Source organism: Panthera leo, chromosome A3 (assembly GCF_018350215.1).
Source record: "Panthera leo isolate Ple1 chromosome A3, P.leo_Ple1_pat1.1, whole genome shotgun sequence".
Taxonomy (NCBI): Eukaryota; Metazoa; Chordata; class Mammalia; order Carnivora; family Felidae; genus Panthera; species Panthera leo.
Genome location: NC_056681.1, coordinates 103998697 through 104022169, shown reverse-complemented (window position 1 = coordinate 104022169; position 23473 = coordinate 103998697). Strand labels below are relative to the sequence as shown.

The 23473-nt window shown below is 46.8% G+C and overlaps 1 protein-coding gene across 2 annotated transcripts in view; it reads left to right on the top strand.

Annotated features, from left to right (window-relative positions):
• The window catches only part of LOC122216350 (two pore calcium channel protein 1-like), a 41133-nt gene that overhangs the window by 6585 nt on the left and 11075 nt on the right, over nucleotides 1–23473 (top strand). Inside the window, exons 2-10 of one of the 2 annotated variants that reach the window (XM_042933076.1) lie at nucleotides 2281–2369; nucleotides 3123–3237; nucleotides 6021–6149; nucleotides 10251–10367; nucleotides 10468–10586; nucleotides 10813–10914; nucleotides 12338–12464; nucleotides 14479–14680; nucleotides 23203–23347. In XM_042933076.1, the coding sequence (XP_042789010.1) occupies nucleotides 2281–2369; nucleotides 3123–3237; nucleotides 6021–6149; nucleotides 10251–10367; nucleotides 10468–10586; nucleotides 10813–10914; nucleotides 12338–12464; nucleotides 14479–14680; nucleotides 23203–23347 (1145 nt within the window). Of the gene's footprint in view, nucleotides 1–2277; nucleotides 2370–3122; nucleotides 3238–6020; nucleotides 6150–10250; nucleotides 10368–10467; nucleotides 10587–10812; nucleotides 10915–12337; nucleotides 12465–14478; nucleotides 14681–23202; nucleotides 23348–23473 lie in introns of both variants that reach the window. The other variant, XM_042933075.1, reaches the window with a different exon arrangement.

Here is a 23473-nt window from a genome sequence, read left to right as displayed (position 1 = left end):
ATTTTTAATCAAAACATTTATCTTTGTTTTGGGGCAATTTTTAACCACTTTAGTGAGCCATGATCGATATACATTAAACTACACTTACTTGAAGAGTGTAGTTTGATGAGTCTTGGTGAGCCTTGATATCACAAGGAAAACACTTGTGATAGTAATACCACATTCAAGGTAATGATTGCATCACCCTTACGGATTTCCTCATGCCTATTTGCAACCCACCCCTCTCTCCATCCCCTCCTCCCCCTGTCCCCAGGCAACTGATCTGGTTTCTGCCACCATAGATTCATTTGCATATTCTAGAGTTTTATATACTCGTGTAGTAGGTGTTCCTTTGGGAGATAGGAGTTAACTTCTTTCACAGAAAACTTATTTTCAGATCCATCCATTATGTTGTGTTTATCAGGAATTCATTCCTTTTTATTGCTGAGTAGTCTTCCATGGCATACATATATCACATTTTGTTTACCCATACATGTATCTGTGGACATTTTGGTTGTTTCTGGTTTTCGCCTCTCAAGTTTCTAGTTTTCAACTATTTCAAATATTTGCATACAGCTTCGGAATGGTGTTCTCACATAGCCACATTCTTGGGTTGGATGTAAAGTCTCTATGTAGACATATGCTTTCTTTCTCTTTGGTAAATGCTTAGGAACGGAGTGGCCCCAAAACTACCAAATTGTTTGCCAAAGTAAATGAACCGTTTTCCATTCCTACCAACACTGTGTGAGAGTTCTAGTTGCTTTACATCCATGTGAGCTCTTGGTAGAGTCAGTCTTCAGTTTTAGACATTGTTTAGTCTTAGTGGATATGTAGTGGTAGTTCATTGTGGCTTAAATGTGTATTTCCCTCATGACTAAAAATGTTGAGCATCTTTTTATGTGCTTATTTGCCATGCATATATATATATATCTTCTTTGGTGAAATGTCTCTTAAAAGACCTATCTTAGTAACTAATGTTTGTGTTTTTTAATGCAATATGACTTACTTTTTTAAGTGTTGCAATATGAAATAAGTTTAGGAAATGCAGTCCTACAGTGTGTACAAATATATACTTTTGTCCAAAGTTTGGAATCTTTTGACCTCTCTGAATACTAGATGCATTTGCAAAATTGGCTTGCTTTACCAATGGTGGATCTCCATTCCAGTCCATACAGGATGATGTCCTGTGTTTTGAGGAGGTAACTCTGGTAATCGAATGGATAATCGGGTTTTTTTCCTCCTAGAGGACAAAGGAAGGTCTAAATAGCTAGTCTGTTTGTATGTGTTCTTTATCTCATTTATACAGAATCAGAAATGTGAATCATCACCCATGGGGCTCAGCTGTACTGGTCATGAGGAGATATAAAGTCAAATCTCAAGATGCCCCTCTGGCTGGTTGGATATTATCAATCATTTTAAATTATAAGAATGTTGGCGAGAAGCAGGAAACATGGTGCTCATGTACTATTTAGAGTCATATCAAAGGTGTAACTTTGGGGGAAACAATTTGGTGGTATCTATCAAAATAAAAAAATGCAAAGACCTTTCATCCACAAGTTCAGCTGTGTCCTACAAGCACACTCATATGGCACAAAGATATGCATGTGTGTCTGTGTGTAATACATATTTTAAAAAATCCAATGTAATTGTGTTTGAAATAGAGAGTAAAGGGAGACACTACTTAAAGGAAGAGGCATTTGTTGAAAAGAACAGGGTAGGTGTGTATATATTGTCATGAAAAAAAAATGTCCAGAATATATGGAGTGAGAAAAATAAGCTTTGGACCATATGAAAATAATTTTATTATTTTTAAATTATGTGTATATGTAGAGCGGGGCTCATACCTTGAGAAGGAGTTAGCTTCAAAAGTCATCAAAAAAGGCAATAATTTATTTATTTACTACCCTTGAAAAACACTCTAACCACTCATCAAGTACCCTAAATATAGTTTTGTGTTTATCTGTTTGTGTGTATATAGCCCTATATATGTTTGTATAAATGTACCATTTAAGTACGTTTATACGTACTACTCAGTGCTTTCTCGTTTCTTACTCTGAGAGCACACATTACAGGGCACACAGTTGGAATTCAGGAAGGTTAAGCGTGCCTGTGTCTCAGCCCCACCTCAGGTCCCAATGCCCAGGAAAGCACATACAGTACTCCGAAGGTTGATTACCTCTGGCGAGAGTGAGGTGGTGCGGGGAGAGAGGGAGGAGGGTTTCCTTTTGTTCATATACATGAAAAAGAGAAGTGCCCTTTCCTCTTCTGATAGTTGTTCTCTCCTTACTTTCTCCCAAGGAGGACCAGAACCTTCTCCTGGCAGCTGCCTATGTTTCTGATGCCCAGTACAACAGAAATGTTCCATTTGAAACGTCTCCTCGGGCCATCAGGTAAATAAAGTATTAAACTGTCTCCTAGAGCAACCTGTCCTTTAGTACTTACCAGTCTTGAAGTTGAACCCAAACTGAAGGCATTGTCTCCACAAACATTTTGAGAAGTCTCTAGGATAAGGCATGGAGATTTGGATAAAATCCTAACATCCAATGCTTTTTTTTTTTTTTTTAAGTTATAAGAGCATGGTGTCTCACACATAGGGAAGCACTCAATAAATACATTAAGGACAGATAAATGAGTACATGACTAACATATAGAGCAGGAGATAGGGCATCTGAAGTGAATCACATCATCCTTTCCTCGTAGACAAGGTTGTCCTCTTAGAGCCACTTAGGCGAAAAGACTTGTTCTTTTTCTTTCTGGTGCCTTCTGATGCATTCCATATATTTGTTCTTTTCGTAAGAATCATGCCTTTTCTCTCCCACCCCCTGACCGGTCACTGGTCAAAGTCCTCTGAAAGTATTCTTTTTATTACGGTCACAACCACTATGCCGGAGGTACTGATCATAGCTTGAGACGGTTAAGAGACTGTGGTTTGAGAAGCGATACTATTGTTGCCTTTTTTTTTCTGTTAGTGTTTTGTAATGTGCGCTCAATTCAGTGCTGTCCCTTGCTCCCTAAGATTTAAAGGAAATGTGGCCAGAGCCCTATTTTGTATTTTGCCCACCATTAGTCTTTTAGTGGGAAGTGTGAGTTTTGTGTAACTCCTGCTCCTTGTATATAAACACCTTTATTCTTTTCATCTTCAGACTTTACTATTTTTATAACCACTGGACAATGCAAGTAGCCATCTACTTCTTTATTTGCGTCGACCTCTCTCTCGCCCTGTTTGAAGAACCGGCACTGTTTCCCCTGCCTTTCTTGGTAAGGATTAAAAACAAAATGGCTAACCAGACTTTGTCATTGATGAGTTGGGCCCCATGCCTTCTTCCTTTTTTTTTTTTTTCCAAATTTCAATAAATACGAGTGTGGTTTTCTTTTATTATTATTTTTAAATGTTTGTTTATTTTGAGAGAGAGAGAGAAAGAGAGAGAGGGTGCTTGTCTGCACCTGTGTGTGCACAGGGGAGGGGCCAAGAGAGGGAGACAGAGAATCCCAAGCGGGCTCCTTACTGTCAGTGCAGAGCCTGACTCTGGGCTCAAACTCAAACTCATGAACTGTGGGATCATGACCGGGGCCAAAATCAAGAGTGGGATGTTTGCCTGACCGAGCCACACAGGTGCCTTGGATGAGGTTTTATTTTCATTGCTGGGGTTTTTTGGAAGAACTCTGCTTACTTGCTGAGCTGATGCTTCCGTCTCAATTATAAGGCATTTTATTTATTTATTTATTTTTTTATTTATTTATTTATTTTTAACGTTTATTTATTTTTGAGACAGAGAGAGACAGAACATGAACGGGGGAGGGTCAGAGAGAGAGAGGGAGACACAGAATCTGAAACAGGCTCCAGGCTCTGAGCTGTCAGCACAGAGCCTGGCGCGGGGCTTGAACTCACGAACCGCAAGATCATGACCTGAGCCGAAGTCGGACGCTTAACCGACTGATCCACCCAGGCGCCCCTATAAGGCATTTTAAATGGAGTAGAGGTTTTTGTCTTCCGTGTCCGCAGGGATGAATTGGGTAGACAAGTGATATTTTCAGAGCGTATCCATGAAAGGGCGAGTAGACAATGTCATAATTTAGTGTGATACACAACTTGTTGTACTTGCCACGTTTCCAGCTTTTTTTTTGTAGTCCTAAATCACTATTTATTGGCACTTAGCAGCTGATCACGTACGGTTTTGAGTAGTCGCATCAAATTCACCAGCTACTCTGGCTCGGTCCAAGTATGAAATTGATGATCCACTCATGTTAATTTCCCAACTTGATGCTGCCCCTGCAGTTGTCTCAGAGACAGGGTGACTGGCAAGGCCCAGAATATCTACGGTCTGGTCCTTCAACAGATAAAGTTCACTGACCCCTATCTTTATTACCTCCCCTGATTCTGTGGGTAAGTGGGCCCAGGCCGGAAAGATTTCCTGCTCCTGTGTCGTTAGCTGGGGTAACAATATCTGGAAGCTCCGTGGATCTCTGGAGGCTGGCAGGTGCTGCTGGCCGCGAGCTGGGAGCTTGCCTGGCTGGAGCCGTGGACCAAGTGCCCTGCTGTGTTACGCAGCTGCTGCAGGTGGTGTAGGTTTCTTCCAGTGGGGGAGGAGCAGGGCCAAGCAGGAGCATCCGAGTGTACAAGCCTCCACTTCCGTCAGCTTGTTGATGTCCTCTCGGCCAAAGCCCCTGAGATGCCGGAGCCCCGAGTCAACATGGGAGGACGCTGCACACGGGGCTGAAAACTGGGAGCGTGGTTCACCGGGGGCCACCAAAGTGATGGTGTAACACACTTCTCTATGATGAAGAGGCTACAATTAGTGAAGTCTCTGCATAGAAAACTTGTAGCCCAGTGACTATCAAAACAAACCCCAGAGTTGGGAGAAGCAGAGCTGTGCATTCAGAGACCCAGACGGTCAGTCCCTCCCTAGCACGGCCCACTCTGGACGCGATGAGACTTCCCTGGGGTTGTCTGCTCAGCCCCTTGCCTCTCTTCCCGAGTCCTCACCCTTCTGTTTGTTTTTGGTCACGTACAGCTTCAGGCTGGCTGAGTTCAGGGTGCTCCTTCAGCCGGTGTTTGGACCTCTGGTCTCTAGAATCGAATGTGTCATGGGGGGGCTTTGGCCCAGATGCAGCATTACCAAGCACATCTTATTTTGAGCAGAGGTGTCCTGGAATTGCCCCAGGCCCTGTTGCAAGCCTGGCCTTGACAGGGAGTCTCTAGAGTCCTTCGAGGATGAATAGGCTGAGGGCTAGACGGTGCGGAAGCGGCTGTAGCCCATGTCCACGCCCAGGACCCATGAAGGCTGGGGTGGGGAGGGGAAGACTGTGTCAAGTGCTGCTTTCAGGGCCCAGTCTCCCCATCTCTTCGTACTGTACCACCCTCCTCACCCCCTGATGAAGGCAAGTGTCCTTGTTGGGGAGGAGTTACTGCCTCAGGGAATCACAGGAAAGCCCGGGCTGCGATCCCAGGCTGCCAGTCTAGCTGCCTGTAGGGATTTTGGAGCTGGTGTCCTGTAACCTACAGAGGAGACGGTCAGGACTTGGCACTGGGTCTCAGTGGCCTCCCTTCTTTCCTCTAAACCAGCCACACACGGGCGGAGGGTGGCAGTGGCACTGATGGCTAAGGAATGACCCACATCTCAAAACACGTCTTTGGGAGGTTACTCTCCTGTTAGAGAAACTGAACTTCTAGATGCCTTTTCTAAATATGAACTTGAAATTGGAGAGCACAGAAGATGCCTGTGTCTGCCGTCCCAGACCTCCCGTCTTCTGGGGAAATGCCTTCTGGGTGCTCTGCCTGCTGATCCAGCCCCTCCCAGGAAGCCCTCCCTGCCTGTTGGGTCATGGGATTCGTGACTCAAGGGCAGGTTTCCTCTTAAGAGGAAGAAACCATTCCAACTAGCACAGAATTTGACTGCAATTTGCCGCAGTCAAAAGGGACAGTGCTAATTCTTGGAGGGGGCATCAAGGTGGCTTGGGGGGGCTGGGAGGGTTGCGAGAGAGCTAAAGCTGAACCTCCAAGAGGCGGGGCGCTGTGTTTAGTCTCTGTTTTCTGCGTGCAGGCTACCTCGTTAGCAGAAGTACTCTGTCTGACTGCATTCTTTGGGAGACTTGTACATTTTGCAAAAGTCACTCCTCAAATGGTTTTCTGGAAGGATATGAAAAACATCTGCATCATGGTAACCATCGTGGTGAGTGCTCATTATAGTACCCTGAAGATTTTGTGGTCAAAGGCAGAAACTATGAAGACAAAAGCCTGAATAGATTTGATCTGGTTAAATCAACAATGACAGACGTCGGCACAGCAAACACCATTAGCACAAATGCAAGCGGACCCCAAATGAAGAACAAACAGGGCAACGTATGACAGTGCGAGTGCTGTGTTTTAACATAGCAAGAGCACTTGTAAATTAAAAGGGGGAGAAAAAAGAGGCCCCCAACAGGGCTGAAAATAGGTGAAGGCATCTCCTACAAGAAAAATATAAATAATGGCAGATATTGAAACAATGTGCAGCTTCACTAATTCAGAAATATATATCAAAACAACAATAAAATACCATGTGTTTGCCTATAAAACAGCGTTAGCAAGATGGAGAGGAAACAGAACCCCTGATACCCTCCTGGAGGGACGAGTAAGCTGTCTTTCTCGAAGGCTGTTTGGCAGTTCTTTGAAAAGCCTTAAAGGTGCTTAACACTTGCACCCTGGAGTTCTATTCCTGGGACTTTATCGTTAGGAGAGAAGGATGTGTTCAAAGGTTTAGCTACAAGATTGGTCGGTGGCTGAACCGTTCCTGATACTGGAAAAACTGGTAACAACGTGATTTCCCGACAGTCGATATGTGTTAAATGAAACGTGGCACATCCACTCAGCCCTTTAAACTAGTGTGAAAGCGACAAATGTCTATTACCAAGGCGAGGTGCTTACCATTCATGAAGCCAAAAGAACCAGTTACCACAGAGCTGGATCACGGTTTTGTTGCAAAGAGAAAAAGGAAAGAATGGTACGCATTCACAGAGAGATCTGGGAGGATATATGCTAAGCAGTCAGGCCAAGAGGGGCAGGGTAAGGAATTCCGAAAGGCTGCTGTTAGGGGCAGAGAGGCCCCTTCAGTGATTAGCTAAGGGTACTTGATAATTAGCTTATTACCGACCGCAGCAGCCGGCTTGCCTGAACCCTCATTCTTTCCAGTTCACCCACGGCTCAGTCTGCACGCCCCTAAGCCGTCCATTCTCAGAGCCCTCACGAACACTCCTAGGTAGGGGTCCCCGTGCTGTAGCCGATACTGGTTTCCCCTCTGAGTTTCTTTTGCCTGTGGCCCGCTGCTCGCCAGCCGTTTCTACATCTGTGTGTCAACGCAAACACCGTGGGACGAAACCCACGCCCTTTCACCCCTCGCCTCCCCTGGCTGTTTGCTTGCCGGTGGTGCCTTACGTCCCAACACCCAGTACCACGTCCTCCTAGTCCAGATTCTCCCCTCTCTCGCATCCGGCCTCCCCAGGACCCCTCAGGACGCCTCTTGCCCCGTTTCATTCTCCGCACATGGACTATTGCAGTCGTCTCTGATGTGGCCACACGCTGTCTCTTTGTTGCATGCCATTCTGTTCCCACGTCGTGGCACAGGCCCTGGTCACCCCTTTCGGGAACTGTCGTGGTCACCTCCACCTCAGATGCCCGATACGTGCATTTTAGATGCTGCCGCGGGATTAATTCTCCGGAAGCACGTCTCAGATCACTTCGCTCCCTTGCTGGAAAACGTCTGTCAGCGCCCCAAGACTCTTCAGTGCCCCCCAGTCCTGCAAACGTGCTTCACTCTAGTTGGGACCTCTTCACTCTAGCTGGACCGACTTGCCTGCTGCCCCACGCACATACCACTCGCTCCTCCCCTGCCTGCGGCGGCTCTTTTGCCTGGAATGTCCACTGTCTTTCCTCACCTTGTTCTACATACTTAACTTGACTTCCCTTCACACATCTGCTGCACCCTCAGAATATGCAGACTACCTATCTGTACTTTTCTTATTTTTAGAAATATTTTCTGCTACTGAAAAGAAATATAGGCGCACTGTGAGCGTCTAAATATAGGTACCTATGAGCACAGGCTTGGGTTCAGTCTGTGACACCATGCTGCCTGATGCAGGACGGCGGGGGGACGGGGTGGGAGGGGAAGGAGGAGGCTATTTCTGGAAGAAAGAAATCCAAACAATACAGACTGTATAAAACAGAGGAAGACACTCCTGCTAATCTCCTCCAAGGAGACTGTGTGTGTCTTCCACGACCCTGTCTGCGGCTTGGCCCCTTCCTAGGCCCCTTACTTGGCCCCTTACCTCTTCATCTCCTAAAACTCCTAGCACAGTGCCTCAATTACGTGGGCGCGCAGGCACTCATAAAATTTAAGTCCCATCACGGTGCTCCCCTGCTTCAAATCATCCAATGCTTTCCATCTCCCGTCCCAAAAAACCCCTTATTGTGGCGGAGGCTCTGTGCTCCCCCTTCATTACTGCCCCCCCCCCATCCACCCTCCCTGTCTCCTGCTCTCTCCATGCATGCTGGCACTGCCTTAGGCCTCCCTTGCGCGCCCTTGCCTCACCCGGGTTTTCTCCAGAGCGTGGACCACCACCTGTCGCAGAGCGTCTTTATCAGCAGCACCGTTCTTTCCTTCTGGAATGTGCGCTTTGTGAGGGCCGGCACCTTCCGCCTGGCTCTCGCTCTGTCTCCAGAGCTACAGTGACACCCTGCACTGAGGGGCGCTCTGTGACTGCGAGTATGGAGTGAATTGAATGAGGGCGTTCTCTTGCCTTGTCCGGGTCTTTCCTCCATCTGTCGCTGGGGCAATTCACTCCTTTGCCCTCGTCGCCCTTATTTGAAAGATTTCCGAGGCTCTCCAGGCCCTGGGAATAAGACTCACCTTTTCAGCCTGGTTCTCGAAGCCATTTGCCATTAGTCCTTGTCACTTCCTGCCACGTCTCCCCCCCCCCCACCCTCGGGACCCTTGGCTTCCCAGACATGCCAGGACAGCTCCTCCCTGAGAGTCCCTTTACTATGTCTTCCTGCTGTGGCCCTTGATTTTTCTGAGTTTTATTCTTTTAAAATGTTTATTTCTTTTGAGGGGAGGGTCAGACGGAGAGTAGAGAGAGAGAATCCCAAGCAGGCCATCAGCACAGAGCCCAACGCGGGACTCCATCTCGTGAACCATGAGGCCATGAACTGCACTGACATCAAGGGTCAGACTGAGCCACCCAGGCGCCCCCTGAGTTTTATTCTTTCAAGACTCTGTCATTGGGGCGCCCGGGTGGCTCAGTCAGTTAAGAGAGGCCGATTCTTGATTTTGGCTCAGGTCACGATCTCACAGTTTGTGAGTTCAAGCCCCACGTCAGGCTCCGGGCTGACGGTGTGGAGCCTGCTTGGGATTTTCTCTCTCTCCCTCCCTCTCTCTCTTTCTCTCAAAAATAACAATAAATAAACTTAAAAAACAACAACAACAACAACAACAAACCTCTATCTTTGCTTTAAGATTACATGAGGGAGTGCTTACCCAGGAAGCCTCCTCCAGCACCGTAACCTTTGGTGATCTGCCTGTCCCCACCCTCCCCTGGACAGCCACGATAGTTCCCTCCTGCCAGCACCCAGGGCACCAGCTTCCTTCCATGGCTGCATCCCATCTCCGCCCCTGTGTCGGATCTCACTGGGTCCTCTGTGGCTTGCTGAATTAACACTTTTGACGATGGAGGTTATTCTTTTTAACTTACATCTTCCTAAAAGTACACTGGGTTCTTCTTTTGCCCTGTTCTTAGGTGATCATGAACCTGACAATAAGGATCAGGATTTTCTTACCTCTGTCACCAGGCTAGACAATTTTATACGTCAAATTGAAGAGAAGTTAAAGCTAATTAGGATGTAGTGTGGAAGCATGTAACTGTGCAGGTAACCGCATGGGCTCTGACGTCAGACTGCGTGGGTTCCAGGGTTGGCTCTGCCCCCTACTAGCTGTGTGACCAGGGCCACATGCTCACCCTCTCTGTGCTCCCAGTGTCTCCATCCAGGAATAGTGCCCACCTTAGGGGTGTGGTGAGGATAACATAGAATAATTACGGAAGGTGCTTTTTGTGCTTCACGGCACATAATAAATGCACAAACAACAGCTACTTTTAATGTTACATCACACAACTAGAATTATCCTGTTTATGGAACTTGCTTTGTGACCCCTCTTCCTGGTCGGTGAGCATGCCTCCCCACTGTCACTCTCTCTGTCCTGGAGCAGTGTGACACTGACCTCTCTGTCCCATGTCTCTCACAGCTGACCTTGATTGATCTGATTATCTATGGGTCCCTGGAAGCTGTGAACGTCCACAGTGTTCGATGGTCAAGAGCCTTAAGACCAGTCTTCCTAATTAACTTCCCTGAAAGTCGTCAGGTAAGGAAGGATATACTTTAGGATATGCAAAGGCTTGACTTTTGTTTTTGCAGAAAATTAGCCGATTCTTGTAAACGAAATGAAAATTTTGTCACCACAGATCCGAAGAACTTTCAGAAGCATCCGGAACACTCTGCCCGATATTCTCTACGTCTTCCTCCTGTTTATGTTCAGTGTGCTGATATTCTCCCTTATGGCCTTGAAGCTTTTTGGGGATAGGTGAGCACGCTGCTCTGGAAGATTCTGCTTGTGAATCCCGCCCCGCCTCCCCCCCACCCCCACCCCCCTTCGGGTTCAGCCTGTTGGTGGCAGAATCTGTCACCGGGTGCCATCTTCCTCATTCAAACACTCCAGGAGTGCTTCTGGAAGGGGAAAAGTGTATCAGAAACCACAGCCTCACTTACGTGTGTGTGTTTTTCACTTTGTGTTCTTGGTTCCTCTTTAGGGGTCTTAAAACAGTGGAAGGATTGCCCTACTTCACAAATATCCTGGACATAGTGTTTGAGCTCTACGTGCTGGTCACTACCGCGAACAGCCCCGATGTCATGTACGTCCATCTTGGCTCATGTTCACGGATAGACACCTGTTACCAGGACAGAATTCGCTTTGTTAAAGGCAGCTGTCTCTGAACACCGGCAGGGCTGAGAGGGGACAAATAGTGATTTTCCGTTTATTCACGTTCGTGTAAAAATTTTTGAAGGGTGTAACATGTTTACGCTAACAATAGCCTACCCTGTCTATCTAAAACTAAGCTTAGATGATTTTTTTTTTTTTAAAAGCTGAAAGCAGCAGGAGATATCTCTTGAGATACAACTCTTAAATATTGGAGCCTACTTTCTATTCGGGATTTTTTTGCGTCTTGAATTTAAACAGCTAAGCCATCTTTCGAAAGGAATCGTGGCTCGTTCTCCCAATAAGATGCGCCTTTGTGGTTAGGTGAGACAGGAAACGAATGTAGAGGTTAGTAGTTGTTGCCTTCCCCTTTGCAATGCCAATTCTCTACACACGTGGACTTCACTTAGGAGGAAAACATCATGTATTTTCTTTCCTAACGTCCTTCATATTATGGATTAAGCTTGTTTGGGGAAGTAAAATTATTAAAGAGTGCCACACTGAGTAGATACCTCTTGGGGTCTAGGGCATGGACAGGGCTCAATGTGAGTGTCAATCCCAACCAGGCCATATTGCACTTCGGGGCAGGGCGGGTTTTCTGTCCTCTAGTTCTGTGTGGGATCATCATATCGACTTGCTCTGGCTTGTTGCTCACTCTTGGGCCTGGCTCGGGAAAAACATACACAAGGGAAAGTTGTGGCCCTCCTTGTGTGCCCTTGGATCTTTCTCCCAGACCCTGGCCATGCCAGTGCCTCCAACACCCCCTCCTGTATGAAATCCAATGTCCACTGAAGGTTGAGTGAGCACACACACCTGATTTATGCCTCTCACCCTGGTGCCATTATTAATGGTGCTCCTTTCTTTCTCATTGTCCCAGAGTGGCTAGAAAATTATCTGCCTCCCCTGCCCCGCCCCCCAACAAGGCAGTCTGGTGTCCCCGAAGAGCCTTGAGTATAAACCCAAGCCACGCTTCGATTTCCTTCTATAGTCCTGGGCAAGTCGGTCTCCTTTCTTAGGCTTCGACTGTGAAGCCACAGTGAGGCTCCCTCAGTGTGAAGGGAAGGGATGGGATCAGGAGATCGCCAAGGTCCTACTTGCTTTGAAAGCTGCTGCCTCAAAAAGGCACTGAGACATTCAGAAGGCAAGTTTAGAGCCAGCTGTTCCACGCTAGGGGCGGTGATGGCTTTGCGACCCCATCGCACGGGACCGCGCCATATGGGGGAAAGTCTGAGTGAGAGAAGCTTTTGCCGTGCCTCGTGCCCGTGGGTTGTCCATGTGGGATGGCAGCTGAGGTCAGCCTTTTATGCACTAAGGACCTAGGCTGTGAAAAACCGTGCAACATAATTCTGTCCTTCTAGGATGCCTGCCTATAACTTCAACTGGTGGTACTGTCTGTACTTTATAACCTACACCATCATCAATACCTACATCTTCATGTCCGTCTTTCTGGCCGTGGTCTACAACAATTATAGGAAGCACTTAAAGGTAAGGTGCATGAGCGGAAGGGGGGTGGGGGCGGGCGAGGATAGGCGCGCGGGCTGGGTGCCGTGCCAGGGAGGCCGGCAAACGCATTGGTTCAATATCTGAAAGGGTGCTTTTTCTTTTCGCTTTGGCCAATCTGAAGACTTGTTTGGTGTCTTGCTCTATTCTGCTGGCTAAGATGCTTCTTTACCATTCTTTGCAATGGGTCTGACAGTGTTTCTGAATTTTATGTACAGTGGCAGGCTATTGCTGTACTCATTGCTTTTAAGGCATTCAATTGCTCATGGTTCCTGGAAAGGTTTTGTTAAGAATGGGAGTTCGGGATGTTCTCCAAGCTTCCACTCCTTTTTCCCTCTCCAGCAAGAGCAGAAACTTCTTAAAGCCAGCGGTTTCTGCCCCCGGTGCCTGCCTGTTAGATTTACGTCTGGAGAATTCCTGGAGGCGTTGGGTGGGCGGAGGCTTCTGAGTACTTGGGGGTGGAGGATGTTTTATTTACAGCCTGGAATCCACCAGGCTGCCTCAGCCACATCACCTGCCCGCCCTCCACTGCACATATCTTTGCTGGGTTGTTTTTTCTTGTTGTAAAACTAGTTGCACAGGGAAGCTTTTCACCAAAGGATGATTTTCCTGAAGGGAAGACATTGGCTTTTGGCTTCTGATCCTTTTGGTTCTGTTCTGAATTTTTCATTGCATAGGGAGGGTCCCACCGGGGAGCAAGGAGAAATTCAGGGAGAACTTGAATGTTTGCAACTATGGAGAAGCAGGTGGCGGGGCTGAGCCTGTTGGTGGCAAAATGGCCTTTGAAGGTGACTGGCTTGTCCACGTCCTGAGCAGTCTGTGTACTGCCGGGACTTGAGCTGCTCCTGCCCCAGAGGCCAGGCCTCCCAGAGACCCTCCTATCTCAACTTCCTCCCTCTGGGTGGGAGGAGGTTGTCCCAGAGAGTCTGGTATGCTTCTCCTCTTTTTTTGCTGCTGGGCAGAACTGTTGCTGTACCTCCCCCAGCCCCAAGGAGGTGTTTCTTTGGGTAATCTTCTGCAACAGGGATCAGTCAGCAAACGTCTTAAATGTGCTTTAGGTGCCCAGCACCGCACAAAATTCTGAGGAGCCAAAAATGATTAAGACACAGCCCACACCCCTCTGGGGCGCCTGGGTGACTCAGTCGGTTAAACGTCGGACTTCGGCTCAGGTCATGATCTCATGGCTCGTGAGTTCGAGCCCCGCATCAGGCTCTATGCTGACAGCTCAGAGCCTAGAGCCTGCTTCAGATTCTGTGTCTCCCTCTCTGTCTGCCCCTTCCTGCTGTGCTCTGTGTCTCTCTCTCAAAAATAAATAAACATAAAAAAAATTAAAAAAAATTATAGTCTAGCTGTGTAATCAATTAAGTGATGACAATACTACGGGGAGCAATAGGAGTGGGCATCAGGTGGCTGATTGTAACCCGAGGAGGGCTGTGTAGCAAACCACCACCCCACCCCACCCCCCACCCCCCGCTTCTGGAAGATTCCCTGTGCTCAGGCCAGATGGCAGCTCCGGGCAGGCCCTGCTGTCTTTCCTGCCCTGGACCTCTTCCTTCCGGACCACTCCTGGCCTAGTTTCACTTCCCTGACTTTTCTCCTCCTCCCTTCTCTTTCTTGATTGACTTAATGGTAGATCTATCTTCTCCCTCTCTGGGGTCTCCCTGTGTCTCAGCAGCACACCCGATTTCCTTCCTTTCTGGAAGCTTCCTTCCTCCTGGGCAGAGTGGAGTTGGGACCAGTCTGCCTCCTGCTGCTCTGTTTCTCACCACACAGATTATCCTTCACGGGCTCCCTCATTTGAACTTGGTAAGATGAGTTCTGTTTATGCAGACGGGTCAGCTGCGTGTACCTGCAGCCGGGGAGGGATTACATACCTGGCATGTTAAGAGACCCAGAGGGGCTTTCTCTTTGGCTGTTCAATTACCTTGAAATGTTTAGGGTAAAGAAACAAGGCTTTCTTGAATCTTTCTCTTAAAAAACACAATTCTATTTTTTAAAGAATGAGATTCGCAAACTGGCGTACCTGAAACGTCACAAAATGATAGAGGCGTTCAACATTCTGAAAGTCAAGGTGGGCACAGAGTTTGTGGTCACGGAGGCCCAGTGGAGGCGGCTGGCCAAGGTCGTGGCACCACACATCAGCAGTCCCCACCTGGAGCTCCTCTTGAGGATCTCCGACGAGGGACAGAAGGGGCACGTGGGTAAGAAGGCTTGGCCGCTGACATTCCTCTTGGCTGTGTTCAGAGCGGGCAACTCCTGGGGCACCTGGGGGGCTCAGTCGGTTGAGCATCCGACTCTTGATTTCGGCTCAGGTCATGATCCCAGGGTTGTGGGATTGAGCCCTGCGTCAGGCTCTGCACTGAGCGTGGAGCCTGCTTTGAGTTTCTCTCTCTCAACCCCCCACTCGTGCTCTCTCTCCAAATTAGAAATAAATAAATTTTTTAAGAAGTGGGTGGCTCCTAAAAGTGATTCGTAAAACAGCAGTACTGTTTTCTTGTTTTCCTAAATTTGCAAATAAAAATGTGTATTGGCACTCCCCGCTGGCAATAATCCAGTGGAATTCGGGCCCTCAAAGCTGTGTTCTGACAGGGCTGTCCCCGTGGGAGTTGTCACCATGAGCCATCCCAAAGCCTTTACCGTGTAACGGTCATTCCACCACTGACTCTGCTTTAAGGACAGAATCTAAAATCAGAAGAGAGCTGTGGAAAGAAACGTCTACATTGCATTCCATATTTGAAAGTAAAAGGTTGAAAGTAGCCTAAAATTCATGTATTAATGGTCGGTGGCTATTATGAATAACACTTCCTATCTATGGCATGCTTATCGTGTGTGAGCCATTGTCATGATTGTTTCCTGCATGTGGTGTGTACGTGATCTTCCCCCTGACTCACTGAGGGGGGGATTTTTGTGATCCTCATTGGTCAATGTGGAGACCGAGACTGGGAGAGGTTAAGCAGTTTGCCCAAGGCCATGCAGCTGCAAAGTGATAGAGGCCATCTGACTCCAAGGCCCATGTTTTGCATCATTGTGCTAAACTGCCCCAGATTCCGATAGTCACATAATGGGAAATTTGGGCGACATTAACAATGACTGTGAAGATAAGACAGAAATTCAGAAAGATGTGAGGTGACTAAAATACATCCCAAACTGTGAAGCACCCTCATTTCACCTGTTTCAAAAGAAGTCTAGATGGAAACCCACCAAAAGGGAGCGGTAAGTGTGACAGGATGTAAATTTACATGAGACGAGGACTCTCAGACTAGTCCCAGAGGAGCCAGAGGCCTCCTTAGGGCTCTGTGCATGTGTGAGAAGGAAAGCACAGTGATTCTCTGGAACTTACATGCAAAAAGGAGAATGAAAAGACGTGTGTAGTAAGGTACCGCTAAATGGGTGGTGCCCACGTCTTCCAGTGAGAGTTTTGGACCTTGGCTGGAGGAAGGCCTTTGCCCTCTTGAGTTAGCAGGATCTGGCTTCCTGCTGAGCCCTGAGCATGTCTCCTCAGCCACCAGCTCGAAGTTGTGGCTCCGAGTGCCTGGTCAGGAGCCAGGCTTCTCAGAGCCTGAATGACTGCCTTGGTGGCCCCCGTTAGGGACCGGTGGTGGTTGCCTGTGCCCTTCAGCATGCCGGGATTAGGGTTCTGCTAATGGTGGCGAAGGGTGACTGGTGCCTGGGCAACCCCTGAGCACAGTGCTTTTTCATGTCCAACCTGCCATGGACTGATAACTTTGGTAAAACAGCAAAAATCAACACTCAGAAAAATGAAGTTACAAAGTGTAAAGTCCAAGTCCCATTTTTTCATCATTAGTGTCCGTGGACAAGATCCTGGCAATTGTTCTACAAGTTTCTGTATTCAGCACTTACCCCACAGAGGGTGGGGAAGACACGGACAGGGCCAGCTGTGGCCCAGGGACATCTGTTTGAGGACCACTGCTCTTGAACTTAGAAGAGAGGGTTGGGACTTGGGTCCCCTTGGAGGTCCCACCCCACAACCGGGGTGGAGTGGCTGGTCGGTTCAGTCAGGTGTTCCCAGGCTTCGGCCCCTCTGGTGTTGAGAATTCTTCCCTGATGGTTTAGTACCTCTGCTGCTTCTCAATGATTGGGACTCTGAACATGTTGATGAATCTTCAGGGCTTTCTCAAATTTCTTTGCAATTCCTTCTGTAAGGTGAATTCCTGGATTGCCATTGAAAGGTGAGGTGTTCCAAACCTAGGGCTGGGGGCTTTTCGGAGTCTTTGTCTGTCAGGCATGGGGAGGCCTATGCACTTGGGTATCGCCTGCCCATCCAGAAAAGATACACATGGTCACCAGGACATACTCACACGAACGTTTCTTTGTTGATAAAGTCAGTCCAACTATTGGTAGTTGTTTCCCAAGTGGGAGTACGGACTGCTTTTCTTTGTCTTGACAGCTTCTTCCATGTTCTGGGCTATAAATAGGCTGGCTTTTAAACGATACCATTCAGCTGTGGCAGGGTAAATATGGAGCTTACCAAACACATCCAAGTTCTAATGGCACCCCTACTTGTTTGGATGTATCATTCCATGAATTACATGAGGAAGAGGAGGGAGGAGCTCTTTGATGCTCCCGCACAACTTTCTGGAGAGTGCCAGTGAAGATCTGTGTACAAAACACCACCGCCACCACGTGTCCATCGGCAGAGGCTCTTCTCCGAATGTGGGTTGTGATCTGGCACAGGGTGAGGTCTGTAAGAGTTACCAAAGGAGGCTGGTCAGGGACAAAAGGGAGCAGAGGAAGGGAACAGAGGCATGACCAAAGACTGCTGTGCTGTAGAATGTTTTCAGGCTGGCCAAGGACAGCCATAGCAAGGGGAATGTGTGGACCAGTTGACATTATAACTCTTCCAGAAGTGAGAGGCCTCACGTCCTTCCAGGGGTCCACAGTCATCCTCGAGATAATGGAAGTCAGTAGAAGTGTTGCAGACTTGTGAGAAATAAGAGAATCTCCTCGGGAAAGGGCTCCAAATCCAGCTCCCTGGGGCAGAATATAGAGATGGAAATGACCAACCTTCCCTACCTCATGCGAAGAGTATAATGGGCCTGTTGTGAATTTTATCTATTCATGTTAATGTTCATGACATACACATATAGTCAATACCAATGAATATGCTTAAATGCCAGTGTGATTTGAAGCTTGAAAACTCTTTTTTATAGAATGAGGTAAGACAATTATTATATAACATTTTAATGTGGGTGTTCTAAGAACAAATATATTTATACATAGGGACATAGCGTTTTAATTTCTTTGGAAGTCTTTAGGTAAATCCAGATTCTTGGCTATTTATCTCAACATTCATTAGTCCAATGCCCCCAATTCAATCAGTGATTTTTTTTTTTTTTTTGAGAGAGAGAGAGAGAGAGAGAGAGAGAGAGAGAGCGTGAGCTGGGGAGGGGCAGAGAGAGAGGAAAACACAGAATCCGAAGCAGGCTTCAGGCTCTGAGCTGGCAGCACAGAGCCCGATGTGGGGCTCGAGCTCGTGAATCGCAAGATCATGACCTGGGCCGTAGTCAGACACTCAACCGACTGAGCCACCCAGGCGCCCCTAGAAGATACATTTAAGAAACCATAAGTAGTTGATCCACTACTGCTGATATTAAGGATTTGTCAGAGAAGTAGAAAACTCTACATGCTGTGTCCACATAGTTGAAATGAGTAACTCTACAGGGCCTTGTGATTTATTTATTTATTTGATGTTTATTTTTAAGAGAGAGACAGCGTGAGCAGGGGAGCGGCAGAGAGAGAGGGAGATACAGAATCTGAAGCAGGCTCCAGGCTCTGGGCTCGAACCCACGGACTCTGAGATCATGACCTGTGCCGAAGTCGGATGCTTAACCGACTGAGCCACCCAGGTGCCCCAGGGCCTTGTGATTTACAATATTGTGTGAGATTTACACAAGTTGACTGATGAAGATCCAACTTTTAAAACCACAACAGTTTATATTATGCCACATGGTTCTTAACCCATGGTTAGATTTATGAACACCTAGATATTAGCCGAGATCATGGCACCCACTGACCTATAAGATAAGGATGAGGGGTGTGAGAAGTTCCAGCCATTTTAGCCTCTTTGGAGAAAAGAAATTTTACATGAACTAAAATACCATATTTCAGTTTTTATTTACACTGAATAAAATCAGGAAAAAGACACGAAGCACATTTTAAACCCTAAATCATAAAACAACTTAGTCTACTAGTTTTTCTTTATTGGGAGCATTAAATCAATTTGGATTAAAATTTTAAATTGTTTTAGTTTGATTAATGAAGTAATTTTATAATGTTTTAAGTTTTAGTCAAATGTCTTTAGATTTAAACTTTTTAACCAGATCTTTAAAATGTCTTTTTTAAATTAAAAAAAAAACAAATAAATTATAAACCATAAAATAAAATAATAAAAATAAATAAAATGTATCTTTTTACCAAAAAAAAAAAAAATAATAATCAAGGTTATTCCCTCCCCACCATGGACTCTCTGCAATTAACTAACTGTGGCTCTATTGTTAATTGCACATCTTTGTAAAAAAAAAAAATTTAACTAGGTGCAGACACTAAGGACAGTAAATGAAGTGACGGTTTCCATCTGAGTTTCTTAAAAAATTATAGAAATGCTATTTAAATTAATAGTTCATTGTTTTATATATTTTATGATCGTAGGGGCCGGACTTTATAAACCAGTTTGTTAATTGGGGGTTTTATTCGGAAGGCACATCTGTCAGGCAGAGAATCATGTTAAGATTGGTTCACATAATATTTAATTTCTCTAGCATTTTTAATATATTTGTGCAAGCTAAGAATTTGTCACAGGTTTTGTTAGAAGAAGAAAAGGCAATCGTGGAGCTTGAAGTTCATTCCTGCCCCCCACCCCCACCCCGGAGGGTGTTTTTGTTTGTTAGTTTTGTTTATTTTTCTAAGGGATAGCACATTTCAAGCGTAAAGAATTTTTCACGATTTCTTTTTTTTTTCTTTTTTTTTTTAACCTTTATTTATTTTTGAGACCGAGAGAGACAGAGCATGAATGAGGGAGGGTCAGAGAGAGAGGGAGACACAGAATCTGAAACAGGCTCCAGGCTCTGAGCTTTCAGCACAGAGCCCGACACGGGGCTTGAACTCACGGACCTTTGAGATCGTGACTTGAGCCGAAGTCGGCCGCTTCACCGACTGAGCCACCCAGGCGCCCCACTGATTTCTTCATCTTGGGAGAATTCTTAGGTCTCTATTCGGAAGTTAAGGAATGACGTGTTTGCCTTAAAACAACGAAATTAACAATCCGTTGGGAAATGTTTCCCTGCGGGGTCGGCAGCACTACCATGACAAGGTACCACATGCCGGGCGGCTTAAACCACAGAAATTTATTTTCTCACGATTCTGGAGGCTGGAGGTCCAGGACCGAGTTGCCAGGGGTTGGCCTCTCCCCTTGGCTGTCAATGATTGCCTTCCTGCGTCTTCATGTGGCCTTCCCTCTGTGTGTGTCTGGGTCCTAATCATCTCCTCTTGTGAGGACTCCAGTCATACGGGATTAGAACCAACCCAATGGCGTCACTTTAAGTTACCTCTTTAGAAGAGGCCCCTCGCCAAACGTAGTCACTCTCCGAGGCCCTTGGAGTTCAAACTTGAACACGCTAACTTGGAGGGGACACAGGTCAGCTCATAAGACCTGGTTTTCTGCTCCTGGCCGTAGATTGTTATCCTCCTTGAGAACTTTCTTCTGTCTAAGGTTAACCTCCCCCAGCCCTGCACACAGATAATCTTTGAAACCTCGAGTCCTACTGTCACTTTGTCAAAAGCTTAGACTTGAGAGCATTTGCAGTTCTGGAAGACAGAACTGCAGTGGTTTTTTCTCATCTGCTGCAGACTTCCCCGCTCACGCCATGTGAGCCCCTAATCTAAGGCTCCAAGGCCACAGGTGGCACCACATTGACACAACTCACCTGAATGTATTTCTCTTCTTCCCTAGTGGCCCTGCAGACATTCAGCAGAAGCGGCTCATGACCTTTTGAGCAGGTTAGAGGCAAGTGAAAGAGGTAGGCATACACCCTCGAGACATACCCACAGGACCCTGCTGTCTTCTGACTGGCTCATGATTTGGAGTCAGCGAGAAATCTGGGTCCTCGGCCCTTAGTTCTGAGCACTTCAGAGATGTGGCAAAAAGAAAGTGCCAGTGAGCTTATGGCTCAACAGACTTCTCAGCATTTTACCTTTTACCAAACAGCGGTGTTGATGTAAATATTGTTACCGGGGGGGGGGGGGGGGGGCGCCTGGGTGGCTCAGTCAGTTAAGCATCTGACTTTGGCTCAGGTCACCATCTCACGGTTCATGGGCTCAAGCCCCACGTCGGGCTCTGTGCTGACGGCTCAGAGCCCGGAGCCTGTTTCGGATTCTGGGTCTCCATCTCTCTCTCTGCCCCTCCCCCACTCACGTTCTATCTTGCTCTCTCTCTCTCTCAAAAATAAATACTAATTTTTAAAAATATAAATATTTTTACCAGGGCAGACACATCTTTACAGAAGACAGCCAATAAGATCTGTTGGCTTTTAAGAATCATAGGTTGTATTTTACGGGATATAGCAGTACTTTCTAATGTCTGATTGTCCAAAAGTCTCCTGGGTTCAACTAATACTTTCAAAGACAGTTTTAATAACAAAAAGTTGACCAGAATTACATGCTTCACAGTGGTCTCCAATACTTCTCTGAACATTCTCCCGCCTCATCAGCAGTTATGAGCATTGTGGTTTCTAAGGCTAAACACTGGAATTTTATTAGTGCTCAGTGTTAAAACTTAATCCAGTATTAAACTGAGAAGCACAAACTTACAAATATGGGAAGAAAACAAAGAGAATACGGAGAGAATAATGTATCTGCAGCAAGGGTTGGCAGACGATGGTCCACAGGCTAAATATGGCCCACCACCTCTTTCTGTAAATAACGTTTTATTGGAACACAGCCATGCTCATTCATTTATGTATTGTTTATGGCTGCTTTCATGCTGCTCAGCAGAACTGAGTAGTTAAAACAGAGATCACATGACCTACAAAACCTAACCTATTTACTGTCTGACCCTTTAAGAAAAAGTTAGCTGACCTCTGATCTCCGACATAGAATGCCAGATGGATACAAGGGCCTTCTTAACATAAAATTACTATGGTTTTGATTCTCTTTGTTTTTTCTTGTTCTACTCAATCTTCCAGATTAAAAGATGTGAACCCAGTGAGACTAATAGATTCCCTTTTGGTGTAAGTTACTTAGTGAATGATGTTTTGACTGGATTCCCTGTCTGTAGGTCACTACCCATGCTTGTCATGTCACTGTCCCCCTGACCACTGATGGTGATCCAGGTCCCTGGATCCAAGATACCCTGGCACCTAATTCTCCAAGGCTACCTTTCTGCCTGAGCAGGTGTTACATGCCTTTGGCTTTTGAGACATGTATGTATATTTTCCTTCTAACTCTGAAGACCCAGGAACTTAGATATCCTAAGATTATCTATGTGTGTTTTTTCATCTAACTTGATGGACTCCTGTTCTTTCATGTTCTTGGGACCACGAAACCGTTAGGGAAGATGGCAACATGAGTGTGTAACATCACTCAAGTCTGTGTCTGGTTCAGGCTCCTCGCTCAGATGAGGCCACACTTCTGACGGGGCTGAAGTCTGGGTTTCGGCTGATGGCGATTCCTCATCGTCTTTCTTGCATAAACCACGCTATGGTGATAAGCGTGTAGCCATCATTCATCATTTACTCCCGAAAACTGGAATGGAGCTGCAGACATCTGCCAGGCTCTCTGAATGAGAAGCCTTCTGGGATTTAAAAGCACCCGCCCCAACTTGGCCCGTGGTCTCAGCTAGACCTGATCTGCACCGGCAATTTCTTTAGCTTTCTTCAAATTGTCCAAACGTTGACTTCGTTTCTAAACTTTGTTTTCAAAGAAAACTTGGAGAGAAGTTGTAGGAGGTTACAAGAAGCAGCAGCAACATTCTTTACGTATCCTGATTTGATCCGTTGATGTGATATTCTTTAGGTTGTATGGAGCAGGAGGTCACGCATGAACAGGGTTGAGGACCAGCCCAGTTGACTCCTGGCCAGCATCTGACCTGTCTAGCAGGGGGGAGGTACGCGGGGTGGTGGAGAAGAGCCTGCTGGCCCTGGGCATTCGGTGGGTCTGGAGAAGACCAGCTCAGCAGTCATGCGGGGCCAGGTTGGTCAAGAAAGCCCCGGCGAATCTTGGCCTGGCTGGTGAGCCCACTTGTGGAGAAAGCTGTTGGTTTGAGTGAATCCCCGAGAAGGGGAAGAGAAGACGATAGGGGATTGAGGGGAAGGGTGTGGATGACACCTACCTTGGAGGCTTGGTGGAGAGAGAGGGGAAGGAGAGTTGAGGCTGGAGAGGCAAGTCAGGCAGAAAGCAGGGATGGCCCACGTGAGGAGGAAGGTGGGTGGAAGGCAGGGAGGGAGGCAGCGGCATCTGTGAACTGGCGAAATCACATGCTTGGGTTGGCTGCCTTGGGCTGATTGCAGGTCTGAGTGAGTACAGGTGGGGGTCTCTGCACTGGCTGGCTCCTTGGCCTTGGGCCTTCCCTTTGAAGCTTCAGATCTTCACCTAGGCAAGACAGATCCAAGAGTCTACGCTGATTTGGTATCACCCTTGGGACCTTAGCGACACAGTGGCTGTGTATTGGGGATCTTTTTTTTTTTTTTTTTTTTTTTTTTTTTTCCAGACAAAGTGAGCTTTCTACGCTTGGCCGATCTCCTCAACATTCAGGTGGTCACCATCAACATCAGGAGACACCCACTGGAAGACTGGATGCCTCAGGTATACCGGTCATCTGCAAGCCTCTTGGTCCAGAGGATGGTTCGGCACAGGCAAGTGAGATGGGGCCAGTTTTCTCTCAAGTTACTTTCAAAATGGAGGCGTTTGCAAATGCTGTCTGGACTGAATACATTTCATTCTTGAAATTATAAATCAGCCCCCTGCTTGCTGCTTTTGGT